Below are 22,101 nucleotides of genomic sequence, written 5' to 3' on the forward strand. Positions count from 1 at the left end.
GCTCCGGTTTTCTCCTACTTTCCAAAGAGGTGCAGGTTTGGAGGTTTCTATAAATTGCCCCTAATGTGTAGGATGCAAAAGTGGGATAACATAATAGCCAATTAAGTCTGAGTATGGTCTAGCCAATGTTTTGTAAAACTGTAGCATTTTGTCCCAACTTCTATTCTCCATGCCCGAAGACAAACATACTGAATGCATTGTTCATTACTATATTCAGGAAACTTGACAAATGGGAAAATAGGCTCAAAAGGTCAGATAACATTACTGTTCCTTGTGTGCATATGATCTCATGAATTTTGATTTGACTTTCAATATTTAAGATCACAGGCGGATGATGATTTGATCAAAGTAAATGGTTAAGAAGCATAACAGCAGGATGTATGTTTTGATTGTGCCCAGCTGATGCTTGATATCCCGTGATCTACATGCACATGTTTGTTTCATTCCCTTTGAGGATTTTATCTGCCATCAGTCCTGAATAATACTTATAAATAAAACCGAGAGATCAGCACAACATTACCATAGAGATAATTCTAAAGCTTTTTGCTTTATTTTGGGAGAGGAAAAATGGCTTCCTTGCACGGTTTCACCCACATACTACCTCAGATCCACGCTCTTCGTTGACTTTTAACTCTTCTCTGAATAATAATTTTATTAATCACAGGGAGAAAACAGTATCACTCTCCATCACCATTTTTAGTCCCCTTTATGTGGATTATCCATGGTTTCAGGAAACACACTTGGATACTCCTAACAAATTCTGCCCTTTCTAAGCCTTTTGCACTAAGATCCTGTTAATATTGGGGAAGTTAAAATTGCCCAATGCGACAACCCTGTAACTTTTCCTTCCACCTTAACCATTCTACTCCATGGTTAATGGTGATATGGCAAACGGACTTGCTACCAACAGTGTAATAGATCTCTGTTGCATCAAAACTATTTACATTCTCAATCATTTTGCATGTGGTATTGAAAACAAATCATCATTTAAATCAGAGGTAGATAAAAATGCTAGAGAAACTCAGCGGGTGAGGCAGCATCTATGGAGCGACGGAAAAGGTGATGATTCGGGTTCGAGACCCATCATCAGACTTATCATTTAAATCAGGATGCGCAAAACTCGATAACCTTGGAGTTTCGAAATCAACCAGGTACACTTATCAGATTTCTTCAATAAAAATATTTTACTCTCTTTTAAAAGGTGGTGTAAAGTGTCCAGTGTGCAGTTTTGTATATGGCACCAAATGGGAATTGAACAGACACCTGAAAAACAAGCATGGACTGAAGATTGTGGGTAGCATAGAAGGAGAAGCCATAGAGCAGGTACCTACTTTCCTCTCATCTATAGATTCTATGTTGCTGTAATCTAGATTTTATGATTGATTTTTGAACACAAATGTTATAAAATTAAGTTCTCTATCTGTTCATTTATTTGGGTTTGGGGTTGCTCACAAAGCCAGCTTTTTGAACCATTGTACTCCTTGTTTTCACATAATGATATTGTGATGAGAGTTCTAGGATTTATGTCCAGCAATAATGAAAGATTGATGTATTTCCAAGTCAGAATGATGTGTAACTTGAAAAAGAGCCTAAAGAGATTGCCATTTCCTTACTCCTGAAGCCACAGCCCTTCTTAGCAGTGGAAGTTCTGGGATTGAGAAATACTTTGTGAGTCGCCTATGTGAGTAACTTCAATACAATTCTGGTGGACTGGTGGGGTTAGGAAAAGAACACAGTGGATTAGTTGAAATTGGAAATGTCAGAGTTCATACCATTGAGTTTGAGCAACCCACGTGGCTACCCATTGTTTCAGTTTACATTTGGCCTCACCAAGGCAGTGCAAAAGGTCAAGGACAGACAGGTCAGTGTAGGAATGAGAAAGGGAGTTGAAATGGCATGCAATTGGAATCTCAAGATGGCCATTGCCGACAGAGCATGGGTACTCCGCAAAGCAGTTGCCGAGTCTGTACTTGGTCTTGGTGCAATCGAAAAGGCAGCGTCGAGAGCATTTATGCAATAGACTAGGTCTATTTGGTCCCTGAATGGTGGGGTAAAGGGGAAAGGATAAGTGTTGCACTTCAAGTTGCAGGAGAAAGTGGAGGAGACGGGGAGGCTTGGGTGGGAAGTAATGAGCAGACCAAGGAGTCACAGCGAGAGTAGTACCTGCAGAAAGCAGGATAGTAAGTAAGTAAGTAATTGTTTAAGAAGGAACTGCAGATGCTGGAAAATCGAAATAGATAAAAATGCTGGAGAAACTCAGCGGGTGCAGCAGCATCTTTGGAGTGAAGGAAATAGGCAACGTTTCGGGCTGAAACCCTTCTTCAGAAAACCTACTTAAGTAAGTAAGTAAGTTTATTGGCCAAGTATTCACATACAAGGAATTTGCCTTGGTGCTCCGCCCACAAGTAACAACATGACATACAGTAATAGTTACGAATGACTCCGAAAATACTAAACAATAATAATAAAACATGAATGATAAAACACCTTTGATCAAACATGTGAACCAACAAAATACCAGATCAAAGAGAGGCTACAGATTGTTGGCAGTTGAGTAGGGCAACTACTTGTGGATAAAAACTGTTTTTATATCTGGCTGTGGCAGCTTTGACATTCCGGAGTCGCCTTCCAGAGGGAAGTGATTCAAAGAGTTTGTGGCCAGTGGTGAAGATGTGACTAGTGCCGAATCCCATTGGATGATATGGAAAATAGACACAAAGTGCTGGAGTAACTCAGTGGGTCAGCAAGCATTTCGGGAGGAAAAGGATGGGTGACGTTTCAGGTCCGAACCCTTCTTCCGACTGTCTGAAGTCTGAAGAAGGGTTCTGACCCGAAACGTCATACATCTTTTTTTCTTCAATGATGCTACCTAACCCGCTCCAGCACTTTGTGTCTATCTTCGGTATAAACCAGCATTTGTAGTTTGTTTCTACAACCGATGGATGATATATTGAATGACGATGCCAGTAGGGTGAAAGGTGAATAGCAAGGGACCTTTATCTCCGTTCAGTCTGGGAGATATGAGGTGAAAGCAAGCGATTGGCAATGGAGGAAGTGTGTGTGGGAGCTCTATCAACCACGGAAGAGGGAAAACTACATTTCCTGAAAAATGTGGACATTTAAGAAGTCCTGGAGTGGAAAGCCTCTTCTTGAGAACAGATAAGGAGGAGAGAGAACTATAAGAAAGTGCGTGGCCCCTGCAAACACCATTGACTGTATCTTTAATTTGTAGAAAGTGGGAGGGATTGAAAGAAAAGTTATTGAGCGTAAAAAAATTCTGGCCAGTACTAAAAGTATCACAAAACAAAATAGAACAACATATTGTATTCCGTTTGGTTAATTACACCCTTTTTCAGATAACCCACACCCTTTGTTTTCCTTCCCCAATACCATTTGTCCACCCAGGCTCCCTTTCTCTTTTTGTTTACTATATCCATCCCTCCCCACCCCTTCAATACCAAGACTCATAATCCCACCCCACCTGCTCACCACCCACATACCCATCCACAAGAGTTCCTTCTCCTTTATTTTATCGTTCATATTGTCTCTCCCACGTGGCTCCATCTGGTCATCATTTCCCCTCCTAATCTGGTTCCATCTAACAACCAACCCCTGTCTCACCCCTTCCCATCATTTCTGTACACTGGCTTTCTTTGACCTGCACTCATTGTCTCTCAACCAAACACATCAACCATCCCAAACATAGACGTTGCTTGGCTTGCTGGATTCCTCCAGCAGTTTATTTTCTGCTCCAAATTCTAGCGTCTACAATCTCTTGTGTCTCGATGGTATTTAAGCCTGCACTGCCACAACAAAACAAAAACAAAGAAATAATTGGGTTTGCAAATAAAAATTGGGTTGGATGTAGATAAAGCAAGTGTGTGATCCAATGGATTTTAAGGATGGATATCGATGGAGAGGAAACCATGATACTTTATTGTTGTACTACGTACAATTAAACTCTTTGTTTTTGCATACAATACACAATAAGACGCCACGTTTCTGGCGTTGACAATGTTACAAAGGTACTTATTAGAGTTATGTTAGTCCCTCTTCATTCTCGGCAAACCCCCCACCTGGGTCCCCCTTTGTTCTCGATCCCCCCTCCCCACCGAGTCCCTGTTTGTTCATGGTGGCCCCCCTCCTCCGGGTCCCTCTGTGTTCTCGGCCGTGCGGCCAGACTGCCTCTCCTTGGCCATTCCTCAGCCTAACCGTCTCTGAACATTCTGTCCTCGGCCCTACCTCCTCTCCGCTTGCCAGGACCTTCCCTTAATTTGGAGGTTTTGAAGATGAAATGCATGGAGATTGATTGTGCTTGAACAATGTGGGAAATTGGGGGAAAGGATTTGTAGATTGTGGTATACAGGACAGAAAACCTAAGCCGGAGATCCAACACCAAAGTGACCAAGGTGTGGCAATCAATGGAACAAATGTACACTAATAACTGAAAATGATTTAAATGGTTGTGACACATTATTTCTCATCCCTGAATCACTATTTATAACTCCCTCATTTTGTTTAATAGTTTTCTTCTCAGTTAAGCCATTAGTAATACATGACGAGAGTATGAAACTGTCTATACATGAGATAGGGAGTGTGATATGGTGGCGGTACAAATATGTGGTCTCTAATTTAAATGTACTTAATGCTCAAAGCGAGAGCTTGCAAATTTCCCTTTATGGACTTGGTCACCAGTAAATAGTGAAAATTGGTTTCAGAATGATGAAACACGAAGTTAGAAGCTTAATCCAACAAAAATTGAAACGAGATAGCAATAATAGTTAAATCTGCCTTTATTCTGAAAGTTATCAAGGGAGAAGAAATGTAAAAAAACTTTTCCCTGCTCCCGTCCTTAGATTGCAATATGTTAACACTGAGTATGAAAATAAGCAAAAATGCAATGTTCATTTTCGAAAAATAGCGCTGTTTTAATTGAATAAAAGAAAATGTTTTATATTGAAATAAGTTGATTTGCATATATCTATGTTTATGTTCAGCAGGTTCTTGAAGCTCCTGCAGAGCAGACTCAAACACAGTACTTTCATATAGCAGAGTGTGAAGAGGATGTCCAAGGTGCCCAAGCAGCAGTGGCAGCTCTTCAGGACTTACGGTACAATACAGAGAATGGTGAGTAAAACAGTGTAACTGTGGATATTTTCTGTTATAGTTATACAGCAGAGAAACAGGCCCTTCGGCCCAACTCATCCTTGCCGACCAAGATGTCCCATTTGAGTTTGTCCCGTTTGCCTGCACTTGATCCTTATCCCTCTAAACCTTTCCTATCAATGTACCAGTCCAAGTCTTCTTTAAATTTTGTCATTATGAACATATAGTCATACAGAGAGGAAACAGGCCCTTCGGCCTAACTTTCCCACACCATGTCCCATCTACACTATCTATATTACCTGCCTGCGTTTGGCCCATATTCCTCTAAACCTGTCCCATCCATGTGCCTGTCTAATTGTCTCTTAAACGTTTGTGATAGTCCGTGCCTCAACTACCTCCTCTGGCAGCTCGTTCCATACACCCACCACCTTTTGTGAGCTATAGTTACCCCCTCCTCTCACTTCACCTTAAACCAATTACCCCTGGTTCTCAATTCCCCCACTCTGCAGCCACTCGATCTATTCCTCTCATGATTTTCCACAACTCTAAGATCACCCCTCATCCTCCTGCGCTCCAGGGAATAGAGTCCCAGCCTGCTCAACCTCTCTCTATCGCTCAGACGCTCCAGTCCTGGCAACATCCTTGTAAATCTTCTCTGCACCCTTTCCAACTTAAAAACACTTTCCAACTTAAAAACACTTTCCTATAACATGGTGTCCTAAACTGAACCCCCTCGGCAGGCCAGATGATTACGGGGGAAAAAATGCAGCATTGCCAACATCTGAATAACTGTTACATTTACTCCCAACTTCTTTACTCAATACTCTGACTGATGAAAGCCAATGTGCCAAAAGCCTTTTTGACCACCCCATCTACCTGTGACGCCACCTTCAAGGAAATAATTACATGCACTCCTAGATCCCTCTGCTCTATAGCAGTTCCCAGAGCCCTACCAATCACTGTGTATATCCTGCCTATGTTACACTTTCCAAAATGCAACATCTCACAGTTCTTCCATCAATCATTCCTCAGCCCACCTAACCAACCGATGAAGATCCTGCTGCAATTTTTGACAATCATCTCCACTATCTGCAATACCACCCACTTTTGTATCATCTGCAAACTTGCTAATCTTGCCATGTACATTCTAATTCAAATCATTGATATAGATGACAATCAGTAATGGGCCCAGTCTGAGAAGCAAACATCCACAATCACCGTCTGCTTCCTTCCATGAAGCCAAATTTCTATCCATTCAGCTATCCCTGCTTGGATTCCATGCGATCTAACCTTCCAGTGCAGCTTACCATGTGGAACTTGTTGAATGCTTTGCTATGACTGACATGTATGACTATTGTATTACTTTAACAATGTTTATATTAGAGCAGGGGTCAGCAACATTGTTCTGCATAGGGGCCAGGACGCATGTCTGTGCGTGGATGGCGGGCCACATCTATCACGTGCACACATGGATCCCGCACCGGATGGCAGGCATCAAATCGCGTGTTCACAGAATGTGCGCGGCTTTGCGCAGGATGCGGTACAGCCAGAGCTCGGTGCTCGGCCCTCGGCAGGCCAGATGATTACGGGGAAAAAATCCGCCTGCGGGCCGGATGATTTTGGGTTACTGGCCGCATTTGGACCAGGGGCCGTAGGTGGCCGACCCCTGTATTAGAGAAACAATGTAGCCAATGGTTTCAATTTAGTGTGATCCTTTTAAGAGTTTATGATTATGTAAATGACTAACAATATAAGAAGGTAGACAAAAATGCTGGAGAAACTCAGCGGGTGAGGCAGCATTTATGGAGCGAAGGAATAGGTGATGTTTCGGGTCGAGACCCTTCTTCAGACTGATGTGAGGGGGGAAGAAAGGAAGAGGCTGAGACAGTGGGCTGTCAGAGAGCTGGGAAGGGGCGTGGAAGGAGGGAGAAAGCAAGGACTACCTGAAATTGGAGAAGTCAACGTTCATACCGCTGGGGTGTAAACTACCCAAGCAAAATATGAGGTGCTGCTCCTCCAATTTGCGGTGGAACCCATTCTGGCCATGGAGGAGGTCCAGGACAGAAAGGTCGGATACGGAATGGGAGGGGGAGTTGAAGGGCTGAGCCACCGGGAAATTGGGTTGGTTATTGCGAACTGTGCGGAGATGTTGGGCGAAGCGATCGCAAAGCCTCCGCGTGGTCTCACCAATGTAGAGCAGTTGACACCTAGAGCAATGGATGCAATAGATGACATTGGAGGAGGTGCAGGTGAACCTCTGCCTCACCCGGAAAGACTGCTTGGGTCCTTGGATGGAGTCGAGGGGGTAGGTAAAGGGACAAGTATAGCATTTCCTGCAGTTGCAAGGGAAAGTACCAGGGGAGGGGGTGGTTTTGGGTGGGAAGGGACAAATTGACCAGGGAGTTGCGGAGGGAGCGGTCTCTGCAGAAAGCCGAAAGGGGAGGAGATGGGAAGGTGTGGCCAGTGGTGGATCCCGTTGGAGGTGGCAAAAATGTTGGAGGATTATCTGTTGCATGTGACGGGTGGAAGGTGAGGACAAGGGGAACTCTGTCCTTGTTACAAGTGGGGGGAGTGAGAGCGGAGCTACGGGATATAGAAGAGACCCTGGTGAGAGCCTCATTTATTGTCGAAGAGGGGATCCCCCCGTTCCCTAAAGAAAGTGACATCTCCGATGCCCTGGTTTGGAACACCTCATCCTGGGTGCAGATGCGGTGCAGACGGACGAATTGGGAGTAGGGGATAGAGTCCTTACAGGAAGCAGGGTGGGAAGAAGTGTAGTCCAGATAGCTATGGGAGTCAGTGGGTTTGTAGTAGATGTCGGTCAGTAGTCTTGTTACCTGCGATGGAGATAGTGAGGTCAAGAAATGGTAGGGAGATGTCGGAAATGGTCCAGGTGAATTTGAGTGCTGGATGGAAGTTAGTGGTGAAATGGATGAAGTCAGTGAGTTCTGCATGGGTGCAGGAGGTAACACCAATGCAGTCGTCAATGTAGCCGGAGGTAGAGTTCGGGGATAGGACCACGATACACCTTGAACAAGGATTTACGTCGAACAATCCACCACCAAACAGCCCCAACAACAACTAGTCCCACATTTCTATCCTCCTCTTACTCAAGCACTCCAATTGTCCATCATTGCCCCTGATTCAAACCCCGCCGACATTTCTAAATCATCCACTACGGAGCTCCAGGCCTCGCCATCCAATCATTAATTCCTGGGTCCTGCTGCTCTTCGGTGCACTTTGAACTATCTATCATGGCCGTTGTCCTCTCAGTCCCTGCCCAAACCTCATGTTGGGGCCATGTACTGGGTGGCACAACTCAAATGTGCATTTCTGTTAACGATTACCATTGTAGATTACCATTTCCAGTTTAATTTTGGCACAATGTAAAGAGAAAATTGTGCCACGAGTTGCATGGATAAGAAAGGTAGAGAGAGATACTGGCAAAGTATAGATAAATATAAATGCCTTAGATGAGGCATCTTGGTCAGCCTGGATGAGTTGGGCCAATGGACCTGTTTCCCTGCTGGTTGACTCTATGACTTCAGGAGTTACTTAAAGCCTCTATCCAAGCTCCATTATTTATATGTTCAAGAAGGAACTGCAGATGCTGGAAAATCGAAGGTAGACAAAAATACTGGAGAAACTCAGCAGGTGAGGCAGCATCTATGGAGCGAAGGAAATAGGCAACATTTCAGGTCGAGACCCGTCATTATTTATAGTATCATTTAAAACAAAGTTAAATTTGTCAGACTAGACATAGTTTACTAGTTTTATATAAAATCATAAAGGATTGGAAATCAAAACTTCGTGCAAAACATCTTAATTGAAGATGAAGCATTAGATGCAGGTTAAAACATGGGTTCTTTCTGATTTGTGTTGAAGACAGTGGCTGGATGCTACTAATCACCTTAGCCCCAGAGTACTAAAAAAGATTAGCAGTTGGGTTCACAAGTGTGAAACTATATTTAAAGAAAAAATAGGTGGAAGGGGGAAGTTGGGAAGGGGGAAGGGGAAGTGGGTGAGAAACACTTCTTTGAATTTCACGTTCGCGTTATGGGAGTAAAATTAGGCCATTCGGCCCATCGAGTCTACTCTGCCATTTAATCATGGCAAATCTCTGCATCCTAATCCCATTTTCCTGCCTTCTCACCATAACTATTGACACCCGTTCTAATCAAGAATTTGTCAATCTCTGCCTTAAAAATATCCACTGACTTGGCCTCCACACCCATCTGTGGCAATGTTCCACAGATTAACTACCCTCTGACTAAAGAAGTTCCACCTCGCCTTTTTTAAAAAGGCACCCTTTAATTCTGAGGCTATTGACCTCTGGTCCTAGACTCTCACACCAGTGGAAACATCCTTTCCACATCCATTCTATGCCTTTCAATTTATTCCTGTTGTTTCTTATTCTAGGGGATAGAATGGACTCAACAGCTGTGAACATTTTCCAGCAGATCATTGGATTAACACCTGAGCACCACGATGGTGCTGTGGCTTCTGTAGTTACCATGGCACCTGGCACCTTAACAGTGGTAGAACAAGTAAGTTCCCAATGTCCTTTATCTGGAACTAGCTATCACTGCAATGTAATGTCAAAAGTTTCATTCTGTCTCAATCTCTGAATGTTACCAACTGTTGCTTGAAAGTAGCATTTTTGTGATACACCAATATGTTTATGTATATGAATGGTTATGCAGCTTATTTTACTTTAATGGCAGTTTGTATTTTGCAAAGATGTAAGCATGGTGAAATGAGATGGACTGACCCAAGTGATTGGATAGCGGAGACCGTCTTTGTTTAGTTTAGAGATTAGTTTAGTTTCTGTCCCGCGGAAACGGGCCCTTCGGCTGACCAGTGCCGCACATTAACACTATTCTACACAAAGTAGCAGCATTTTTACATTTATAGCAAGCCAATTAACCTACAAACCTATACATCATTGTAATGTTGGAGGAAGCCAAAGATTTCAGTGAAAACCCACGTAGGTCACAGGGAGAATGTAGGAACTCCGTACTGACAAGCGCCCAAAGTCGGGATCGAACCCGGGTCTCCGCCTCTGCCTCTCAATAGCTTTACCACTACAACACCCTGCTGCATGGATCTGGACTGGTTTGAGGCTCTTATTACAGGGTTCACTGCCCCAAAGGTGAATACCATTATTCATATCTTCTCCCCCCCCCCCCCCAGTGCACCCTCTCTCCGAACACTCGCACCTTCTCCTCTCCCTCTCATGCCCTCTCTCTCTCTCACACCCTCTCTCTCACTCTCTCACTCTCATGCCCTCTGTCCCTCTCACGCCCTCACACTCTCACTCCCTGTCTTGCTCTTGCTCATGACTCTCCCATGTTCTCACTCTCTCACGCCCTCACGCCCTCACTCTCTCTCACGCCTTCACTCTCTCTCACGCCCTCACTCTCTCTCATGCCCTCACTCTCTCTCATGCCCTCACTCTCTCACGCCCTCACACCCTCACTCTCTCTCATGCCCTCACTCTCTCTCATGCCCTCACTCTCTCACACGCCCTCACTCTCACACGCCCACACACTCTCTCATGCCCTCACTCTCTCTCACGCCCTCACTCTCTCTCACGCCCTCACTCTCTCTCATGTCCTCACTCTCTCTCACGCCCTTACTCTCTCTCACGCCTTCACTCTCTCTGACGCCCTCACTCTCTCTCATGCCCTCACTCTCTCTCATGCCCTCACTCTCTCTCACGCCTTCACTCTCTCTCATACCCTCACTCTCTCTCATGCCCTCACTCTCTCTCGCGCCCTCACTCTCACGCCCTCGCTCTCACATGCCCTCTTTCTCTCTCACGCCCTCTCTCTCACGCTCTCATTCTCCCACTCGCCCACTCTCATGCCTTTTCTATCTCACGCTCTTCCTCATGACTCTCTATCCCGCCCTCTCTCTCCCGCCCTCTCTCTCCCGCCCTCTATATCCCTCATGTCCTCTCTCTCTCTCTCTCTCTCTCATGCCCCCTCTCTCTCACGCCTTCTCATTCAAGCCCTCTCATTCAGACCTTCTCATTCCCTCACACCCTCACTCTCCCGTGCTCTCTCACTAAAGCACACAAATGCCTCAAATACCCTTACCTGCATTCTTGTATGTCTCTCTTTCTCATGTGCTCACTTTCTCTGTCACACACATGCCACCTTGGGCAATCATTTTCTTTTACACACCCACACAAACTAACATTCCCTCTCCTACATCTTTCAGTCTATCTTGCACTGTCACATTCTCCCATACATTTGCACACATAAACGTGCGATCTTACATGTATTTTCATTCAGTCTCTTCAGCATACTTTTGCACTTTCTTTGTCTCTCATGCTTTCTCCTTTACTGATTCTCTTACAAGTTCATTACATTCATGTATGCATTTCTGTGCATGAAGTAATCGGCTGCATTATATTACTTTACCTCTATTTTTATTAATAAACTAGACTAAGTGGGACCCGTGGGGTCCCATGTTCACACGGGAGGGCTGGTCCCCCAACGCAATACTGGTGGGCTGGCAGCTCAGTCACTCAGGCCTGGTGGGCTGGCAGCTTAGAAACTGCCAGAAATTCTGCCAAAAACAGGTGAGAGACTGAGAAGAAGGGGGATAGGGTGGAGAATCAATTTTAGACATTTTTCATTGGGTGAGGTTTAATACTTGCAGGGGGGGACTTACTGATGGGTTGAAGGGACTCCTCCTGGGCTAGTACAGGCCTGATGGGCCAAAGGGGCACTTTAAGAAAAAATATCAGTGAAAGGCACCTTTTCAGGACTTTTTCTGGCGTGGCACAGGACTTTTAGGCCAAAATGCTCCTCCTGGCCTAATACTGGCATTTTGGGCAAAAAGGACTGGTTTATTGGCTAATAGGGGCCTTGTGGGCCGAAATGAGCAGTTTCAGGCAGGCCAAACAACTAATTTCATTTCCATTTCAATTCCAAGCACAGGCAGGCCAAACAACTCATTTCATTTCCATTTCCATTTCAATTTCAAGCACAGGGCAGGCCAAACAACTCATTTCATTTTCATTTCATTTCATTTCCATTTCCATTGCAGTTTCAAGCACAGGGCAGGCCAAACAGCTCATTGCATTTTTATTTCATTTCCATTGCAGTTTCAAGCACAGGGCAGGCCAAACAGCTCATTGCATTTTCATTTCATTTCCATTTCCATTGCAGTTTCAAGCACAGGGCAGGCCAAACAGCTCATTGGATTTTTGTTTCATTTCCATTTCCATTGCAGTTTCAAGCACAGGGCAGGCCAAACAACGCATTGCATTTTCATTAAGGGCCAACAAATCATTTATTGCAAGTACAACGAGAGAGCAGGCTATTTTAGACTGGGTATTGAGTAATGAGGAAGGGTTAGTTAGCAGTCTTGTTGTACGTGCCCCCTTGGGCAAAAGTGACCATAATATGGTTGAGTTCTTCATTAGGATGGAGAGTGACATTGTTAATTCAGAAACAATGGTTCTGAACTTAAAGAAAGGTAACTTTGAGGGTATGAGACGTGAATTGGCCAAGATTGACTGGCAATTATTTCTAAAAGGGTTGACGGTGGATATGCAATGGAAGACATTTAAAGACTGCATGGATGAACTACAAAATTTGTTCATCCCAGTTTGGCAAAAGAATAAATCAGGGAAGGTAGTGCATCCGTGGATAACAAGGGAAATCAGGGATAGTATCAAAGCGAAGGATGATGCGTACAAATTAGCCAGAAAAAGCAGCATACCAGAGGACTGGAAGAAATTCAGAGACCAGCAGAGGAGGACAAAGGGCTTAATTAGGAAAGGAAAAATAGATTATGAACGAAAACTGGCAGGGAACATAAAAACTGACTGCAAAAGTTTTTATAGATATGTGAAAAGAAAGAGATTAGTTAAAACAAATGTAGGTCCCTTGCAGTCAGAAACAGGTGAGTTGATCATGGGGAACAAGGATATGGCGGACCAATTGAATAACTACTTTGGTTCCGTCTTCACTAAGGAAGACATAAATAATCTGCCGGAAATAGCAGGGGACCGCGGGTCAAAGGAGTTGGAGGAATTGAGTGAAATCCAGGTTAGTCGGGAAGTGGTGTTGGGTAAATTGAATGGATTAAAGGCCGATAAATCCCCAGGGCCAGATAGGCTGCATCCCAGAGTACTTAAGGAAGTAGCTCCAGAAATAGTGGATGCATTAGTAATAATCTTTCAAAACTCTTTAGATTCTGGAGTAGTTCCTGAGGATTGGCGGGTAGCAAACGTAACCCCACTTTTTAAGAAGGTAGGGAGAGAGAAAACGGGGAATTACAGACCAGTTAGTCTAACATCGGTAGTGGGGAAACTGCTAGAGTCAGTTATTAAAGATGGGATAGCAGCACATTTGGAAAGTGGTGAAATCATTGGACAAAGTCAGCATGGATTTACAAAAGGTAAATCATGTCTGACGAATCTTATAGAATTTTTCGAGGATGTAACTAGTAGCGTGGATAGGGGAGAACCAGTGGATGTGGTGTATCTGGACTTCCAGAAGGCTTTCGACAAGGTCCCACATAAGAGATTAGTATACAAACTTAAAGCACACGGCATTGGGGGTTCAGTATTGATGTGGATAGAGAACTGCCTGGCAAACAGGAAGCAAAGAGTAGGAGTAAACGGGTCCTTTTCACAATGGCGGGCAGTGACTAGTGGGGTACCGCAAGGCTCAGTGCTGGGACCCCAGCTATTTACAATATATATTAATGATCTGGATGAGGGAATTGAAGGCAATATCTCCAGGTTTGCGGATGACACTAAGCTGGGGGCAGTGTTAGCTGTGAGGAGGATGCTAGGAGACTGCAAGGTGACTTGGATAGGCTGGGTGAGTGGGCAAATGTTTGGCAAACGCAGTATAATGTGGATAAATGTGAGGTTATCCATTTTGGTGTCAAAAACAGGAAAGCAGACTATTATCTAAATGGTGGCCGATTAGGAAAAGGGGAGATGCAGCGAGACCTGGGTGTCATGGTACACCAGTCATTGAAAGTAGGCATGCAGGTGCAGCAGGCAGTGAAGAAAGCGAATGGTATGTTAGCTTTCATAGCAAAAGGATTTGAGTATAGGAGCAGGGAGGTTCTACTGCAGTTGTACAGGGTCTTGGTGAGACCACACCTGGAGTATTGCGTACAGTTTTGGTCTCCAAATCTGAGGAAGGACATTATTGCCATAGAGGGAGTGCAGAGAAGGTTCACCAGACTGATTCCTGGGATGTCAGGACTGTCTTATGAAGAAAGACTGGATAGACTTGGTTTATACTCTCTAGAATTTAGGAGATTGAGAGGGGATCTTATAGAAACTTACAAAATTCTTAAGGGGTTGGACAGGCTAGATGCAGGAAGATTGTTCCCGATGTTGGAAAAGTCCAGGACAAGGGGTCACTTCTTAAGGATAAGGGGGAAATCCTTTAAAACCGAGATGAGAAAAACTTTTTACACAGAGAATGGTGAATCTCTGGAACTCTCTGCCACAGAGGGTAGTTGAGGCCAGTTCATTGGCTATATTTAAGAGAGAGTTAGATGTGGCCCTTGTGGCTAAGGGGATCAGAGGGTATGGAGAGAAGGCAGGTACGGGATACTGAGTTGGATGATCAGCCATGATCATATTGAATGGTGGTGCAGGCTCGAAGGGCCGAATGGCCTACTCCTGCACCTAATTTCTATGTTTCTATGTTTCTAAGTACATTGCAGATTCACAGTCCAGTTGATTCACAGCTTAGAATCATGGTTGTGGCCTCTCCCACGCGATCTTCCAGAGTGACTGACTCATGTCCAGGCATCCGGCGTTTTAAAGTCCTGCCCCCCTGGAAGGAGCGTTACCTTCATCATGGTGATTGACAGGCGAGAGGACCAATCAGCTGATCTCAAGATTTTTTAAACACTCATAACTTTTTTAATTTTCATCGAACGGAAAAATCCACGGTGCACCCTCAGCGGAGGAGGACTTGTGAGTAAGATGGCCAAAAATCATAGCGATATAAGGTAGCGTATTTTCTCAAATCAATATACAGCGCAGACAGGAAGTGGTCAAGATGAGATTTTTAGTTATATAGATTTTGACCAGAGAGTGCAAAGAAATAAGATTTGCTATCAAATTGTAAAGTATAAAATACTGAAATACTGTGCCATATATTCTTTACAAAGGCAATTGCTTTGTTAAAAATCAGTATAACCATGATAGCATCTGCTAAAATAAGGAAAAACAAATTGGAAAATAAAGGTGGAGTGAGAGAGAGTGCAGAGTCGTGGGGGCGGGGGGGGGGGGGGGGCAAGGTAAATAATGTTTGTGGGTAAATAAAGAATGACAGCCATTCAAGTAAGGGAGATTATACGTATGTTTGATAAACAAAACGTGGTCAAATAAGGCTTTTGAAGAACAACCTTGAGGGAATGAGAAGGGTAAGGCATGGAATTCCAGAGTAAGGGACAGAATTCCTTTAATGTCAGTAATGAGGCACTAAAATCAGATAAACAATAGTGTAGGTTATTTCCACCATGCAGGTTGATTGGAAAATATTCTGCTATCTCAATTTGTAACAGTGAGCATTGAGATCACTATGTCAACTGATGTTCAGAGAATTCCACTTTTAAGCAAATCAGTTTTCATAACAAAATTGTCGTTCAGTGGGGTGAGTCACCAGGAAACTCCTTTCCGAAGCACTCTACCACAAGCACATACTCTTTACACACATATTTTCCAAGTTTCGATCATCCCGACGAGAGGGCTCGAACAACGGACCGTCGGCAACGGCCACGTTCAAAGGCCACGACCACGGGTGAACAAAGGAGGAAGATGACTGAACTTTATTGCCTTCCTTCACAGTGAGGAATGTTGATTCCACTGTGGTGGATGTTTATGTTAAATTTTATGTGCTGTGTGTATTTTTGCTTTTTACTTAGTATGGCTGTATGGTAACTCAAATTTCACTGTACCTTAATTGGTACATGTGACAATTAAATTGAATCTTGAATCTCTATCTCATGCACACACTGCCTGACGCACACACTCACTCTATCTCACATACACTCTCTCTATCTCACGGATACTCCCTGCCTCACGCACACACTCACTCTCTACCTCACTGCAGATTCACTCTCTCCCTGACCCATAGATATGACGTAATTCCCTACCTTTCATTTAAAGGTATTTAATTTGTTGCTATCTTTGATTGTTGAAGTATAATAGCCACTTGACTGAAGTCTCGGACTGCTGCTACAGCCCGATGTCTTGAAAAAGTCTGCACCTTTAGAAGAGTAGGAAGCAAAGAGAGAAGAGAGTGATCAGATGGCTTTTATGTTAACCTGCTCTATATTAGAAGATTGAATTGGTAACTTGCACGTATTCTTTACTTTCAGGCTGAAGATGAAGAAACAGGCAATCACACGGTGATGATTCAGCAGGCCTTGGAGCAGGCATCCATGGAGCTTGTAGAAGGACATCATCTTGTGGAGCAAGTGGTCGTCTCCTCTGATGACGTGGAAGGGATTGAGACAGTAACTGTTTACACTCAGGGTGAAGAGACATCTGAATTCATTGTTTACGTGCAAGAGGCTGGGCCAGCAGATGAGCAGGCGATGGAAAAAAAGGTTGAGGAATTGTAACCATTCCTATAATCTTCAAAGAACTTTAACTGCTTGGAGCAAGGAGGCAAGAAGTTCTAAGTTTCTGGTTTGCATAATGCAGTATCCATGCAATCAATGAGCTCTGTTCAGCTGAAGAGTGGCAGACAATAACCAAATAGCAATGCTCCAGAAAAATGAATAATTGAGGACAAGATTCCTTCAGTTACTTCACTTTATAATTTGTCTTTTTTATTTGCAAGCCCACATGCCCCCTTCCCTCAAGTTAGCTTTCCAGATCTATGCTTCCCTTTAAAGTGAACATGGCTCAAATCAAGGGTAATCGCCATGGTTACCACCCAAGGTTGACCACCTAGGAGAATTAGTCTAAAGAGCCAGGGTGGAAGAACGAAAGATAGTTTACCCTACACCACATCATGTACGATAGTTTAAGGTGGGAGGGAAACCAAAACTGGATAAGCTCAGGAAGCCCAAAGTTATGGAACACCTGACAATTTTGTTTTTTTTCTTGCAACGTTATCTTAAAATAAAATCACTCTGACTAGTATCTCTGTGAGGGATAAGTCTACTTTGCTTACAGATCAAAAAATATAAGTGAGTGCAATTTTTTAACATTAATTCAATGTTACCAGAGACTGACCTACTTTGAAATGTCATATATTCTAAACAACTGTTAAACTGTTCTATAGCATTAGATTACATGTAGGTAGGAGTAAAACTGATTAATATTCTGTGACACTGTCTGTAAAAGAAGTGTTAGCACATCAGGTACACTTAATTAATAGCCTCTTTTATGAAGAAATTGATGATAAAAAACGCATAAATATATAACAATGCATGGATTTTAAAGAAAATTTGCAAATGTTGGAATTCTGAAATAAAACCAAAATTCCTGGAAGTACTTAGTAGAACTCACCATTAATTAGATGTGCATCCCTTGGCCAAATCTAGAAAATGAGAGCTAAGTATGTTTCTTTATTAACCTAAACAAAATAATGTTAGAAATTGAGAAAATAAGGAATAAAGGAATAAAGAAATAAGGAATAAAAGACGTTACTTAAGAAAAAGAAATAGCTTTAATCTAAACTGCTTTTTGAATAGTTAATGAGTTAATATTCACAACTCACCACGGACCAGGCTGGCTTTCTTCCCTGAAAGGTTTAACAGCTTTGTGGTCTGTGCTCTCTTAATGCACCAGAATTTGCAGGCATTGTTCAAGAAAACAAAGGAGAAATGTTCTTTTCATAACAGACTTAATTCCAAACTATTTTCCTGGTTTCATTCCTTTTGAAGCTACACCACTCAATATTCACCTGTCAACAGTTGCCAACTGGGTTAGTGAATAGAGATTTTCTTGTCTGATCCAGCGTCATGTCCTTTATCACAAGAAAGTGGACTCTTCAACTATTCAGTCTGAAGAATGTTTGCCAGGTGCAGGATAATTAAACTTGCTTTTTTAAATAATATGGGGAAGTGATTAAATTTGGAAATAAAGTTTGAACTAGAGACAGGGAAAAAAAATTATAATCTCCATTACTGGTTATCTTCTGAAAGAATGAGACTGCAAACAATACATGAAGAGAGACCGTAAGTATAATTTACAGCTTAAAATTTTCTGAAAACCTGCACATGTATAGCTATCCTGTGTATTGGAGGCCACATCCACCGTAAAAGGTGTCTGGCAGGAAGAGACGAGCATTCTCTCCTCCGAGAGTGAGAATACAAGGTTTACGAAGCATTGCATGAAAACGATATTGTGACCTTGCAAGATATCATCTACAAAAACGCTGTTACACGCACACACCCTCTTGGACAGTCTCTTGCAATCTAAGATGAGTTCCTTCCATATTTCTGAGGTAACATAAAGGCTATGCAAAAGCAGCATGAATAAGGAAAAGGATACTTGATGCAAAGGGGGAATAGTTGTTTCTAGGATCTTTCTAATATTTCCCCTTGACCCCCACATACTCTTGTCGGTAAAACATGACACATGTGATGCCTTCCTGAATGCTCTTGCAATTCATTTTAAACCCTGGCCTCTGATGCAGTTACTGTGGAGTTTGCAAGTTCTTCCTGTGCGCACATGGATTTCCTCCAGATCCTCTAGTTTCCTCCCACATCTCAGAAATATGTGGATTAGTAGGATAATTAACCAGTTGGAAATTGTATTGCAGCCTAGTTTATCATCACTTGTACAGAGGTACAGTGAAAAGATTTTGTTGCATGCCATCCAGTCAGCGGAAAGACAATATATAATTACAATCAAGCCATTTACAGTGTATAGACACATGATAAGGGAATAACGTTCAGTGCAAGGTAAAGCCAACAAAGTTTGATCAAGGATAATAATAATAATAATAATAAATTTTATTTAATGGGCTCCTTTCAAACATCTCAAGGACACCTTACATAGTATATCGGAATAACATATAATCGGAATATAACTAGTAATAAAGACATCACAGAGACACAAATTAAAAACAGGATTCAATCCAAAAACAGAAAATCAAAAACACAGTGTGAAGAGGGAGCAGCGGCAACCAAATCGTGCCAGCGTCCACTCTCTCTTCACGGCAGCCATCTTGGACACAGACCTACAAGACTACAATTAGACAAAAAAATCATCCCACCACAGTGGATAGCACTGTGGAGGAAGGCACAATGTCCAGTCCCCACCCCATGTTCACCCCAAAGTCAGGCCTATTGAGGCCACCGCAATTGCCTCTACGGAGGCCCGATGTTCCTGGCTGTTCTCACCGGGTGGTCTTGCCCCGGCGTCGGGAGATAGTCCGAGGCGCACCAATGAGGGCGATAGTAGTTCAGGACTGGTCCTTAGTTGTGCTAGGATGATTCAGTTACCTGATAACAGCTGGGAAAAAACTGTCCCTGAAATTTTCTGAAGGGAATAACACCAGAGGCAGTTCAAACGTAATCCGGGTGCTTTAGGGTGGGCGTGCAAATGCGACCTGCACATGTACGGTACAGCCCTGCATTTCCTCCCTTCACCGAAGATGTGATCGGTGGTAAAACAGGTGCAGGAGATTGAAACAGCATCCCTGGTGACAAAACGAAACATTGGCAGGGGTCTAGGTGGCGTGGCCATGGGCGAAACGATGGATCAGGAGTGGATGGTAACGGTGGTATGGTCAGGCCGGTGCCACTGGATGGGGATGGAAGTATACCTGTGCGGTCAAGATAATACAGAGGTGGTGCTGGTTCTTTCACAGGCAGGGTGTGCCGTCTGGTATGTCTGTAGGTGCCGCTGTCGGCATTGACCAGATATGTACGTGGTTCGGAAGCAGTTCCAGAAATTACACCGAGTAGGCTGTGGGCCGAGCATCAAAAATGTGTCTAGAAATAGGATTTCGTGACCCATGTCACCAAACTACATGAAATGTTCACATATTGTGTAAAAATATTTATATAAATCACCCCTGAAACTCGATATGAAGAAGACTTGCACATTTTTATTAAATTAGAGAAAAACTAGAAAAATGTTGGGAATTTTTTAGTCCAATCAAAGCACGTTTAACATTGAGTTGTCTGCCAGTTGGCCAATCACGCGCTTTGTTTCAGGCTAGCACACAAAATGGCTGAGGGGGCTTCACAGATGCCTGTTTTACTGGAGATTCCGATGTGTTGTTCTGTGGAATAAATGTCGTGGAAAATTGCAGCAGGTTAATTGTATTTAGTGGGAAAAGCATTAAAAAGGCTGACGAAAGTGCTGTGAAGTGGATTAAAGTGCTAGAAAGCCTTCAAAGTCCCTGCTGATGTGCTGGAACACAAAGAAGGCCCCCTATGAATCAACTCTAACTGAAAGGTAAGACTAAAGTCTGAATTTATGAAAATCTATCTGTATGGACTTTAATTAATTTAATTGCACCCTTTTATAATGTGAATAAATTCATTCATTCATTCATTCACTCACTCACTTACTCATTCATTCATTCATGAAATTGAGGGCCTAAACTATAACATAGTCAATTAAACATTGTCACTAATGCCAGGTTGTAGTAGAGTAATAAGTCTTTAACAGCTAACCTCGGAGCTGCCTGCGAAAACTTACCGGGAAAAAGTGCTCCGACCGCGGGGCCTAGGTACTCGCGGTAAAGTGAAGCCGCGGTCTCAATTAATAAGCGGCCGATTCGCGATCGCGGAGCCGCGGATCATCTCCGCGGGCGGGCGGGGGTGCGGGAGGCTGTACATAGTGCCGTCTGTAGCGGTCGTTTTCAGACCCCGACAACGGGAGAAAAATGGAGGGATATCGATCGCTATTTACCGCGAGTACCTAGTCGGAGCACTTTTTCCCGGTAAGTTTTCGCAGGCAGCTCCGAGATTAGCTGTTATAGACTTATTACTCTACTACAAGCTGGCATTAGTGACAATGTTTAATTGACTATGTTATAGTTTAGGCCCTCAATTTCATGAATGAATGAATGAATGAATGAGTAAGTGAGTGAATGAATGAATGAATGAATGAATTTATTCACATTATAAAAGGGTGCAATTAAATTAATTAAAGTCCATACAGATAGATTTTCATAAATTCAGACTTTAGTCTTACCTTTCAGTTAGAGATGGCTCGGGTCTGCCTTGACATCAGTCGCTGGGCAGGTGAACCCAATATCGGGTTACGGGAGATGTTGCGCAGGTTGCGTAGGTTGAGCAGGTCTAGACAAATGTCTGATCCTGCCCTTTGGGATCGTTTCATCACTTGTTTGGCACTCCTGACAGCACGTTCAGCCAGCCCGTTTGACTGTGGGTATTCGGGGCTGCTGGTGATATGACGAAAACCCCAGCATGTAGCAAAGTCTTTGAAGTACTGGCTGGTAAATTGACTTCCATTATCAGACAGTAGTTGATACGGAAACCCACGAGCAGAGAAATGGCGTGCCAGCTGCTGGACTACCCCTGCAGAGGTGGGGCGACTGAGTAGATCAATTTCAAACCATCCGGAGGACGAGTCGACTAGAACCAGGTATTGTTTGCCAAGCCAATCAAAAATGTCAGTTGCCAATGTGGACTATGGGAGGTCGGGAACCGGGTGTGAGAGAAGTGGCTGCTTTTGTTGGAATGGGGTACTGATTGTGGATGATCAGCCATGATCACATTAAATGGTGGTGCTGGCTCGAAGGGCCGAATGGCCAACTCCTGCACCTATTGTCTATTGTCTAAGTGTGCGTTTTCACACTTCTATACCTTTTGCCTGATGGGTGAGGGGAGTAGATGGAGTGGCCAGGGTGCGACACATCTTTGATTATGTTGCTGGCCTTTCAGAGGCAACGTGAGGTATAAATGGAGTCAATGGAAGGGAGGTTGGTTTGTGTGATGGTCATGGGCTGCATCCACAATTCGCTACAATTTCTTGCGGTCTTGGATGGAGCTGCTCCAAAA

General features: G+C 43.5%; 1 protein-coding gene across 4 annotated transcripts in view; it reads left to right on the plus strand.

Annotated features, from left to right (window-relative positions):
• zfat (zinc finger and AT-hook domain containing) overlaps window positions 1-17,605 on the plus strand; it is a 104,991-nt gene extending 87,386 nt beyond the window's left edge. For 3 of the 4 annotated variants that reach the window (XM_033019962.1, XM_033019965.1, XM_033019964.1), the window contains exons 13-16: window positions 1,202-1,323; window positions 4,998-5,127; window positions 9,526-9,653; window positions 16,483-17,605. In XM_033019962.1, the coding sequence (XP_032875853.1) occupies window positions 1,202-1,323; window positions 4,998-5,127; window positions 9,526-9,653; window positions 16,483-16,728 (626 nt within the window). In that variant the 3' untranslated portion in view covers window positions 16,729-17,605. The remainder of the gene's footprint in view (window positions 1-1,201; window positions 1,324-4,997; window positions 5,128-9,525; window positions 9,654-16,482) is intronic. The other variant, XM_033019963.1, reaches the window with a different exon arrangement.
• The last annotated feature ends 4,496 nt before the right edge of the window (window positions 17,606-22,101 follow it).

Source organism: Amblyraja radiata, chromosome 4 (genome assembly GCF_010909765.2).
Source record: "Amblyraja radiata isolate CabotCenter1 chromosome 4, sAmbRad1.1.pri, whole genome shotgun sequence".
NCBI classification, from domain to species: Eukaryota; Metazoa; Chordata; class Chondrichthyes; order Rajiformes; family Rajidae; genus Amblyraja; species Amblyraja radiata.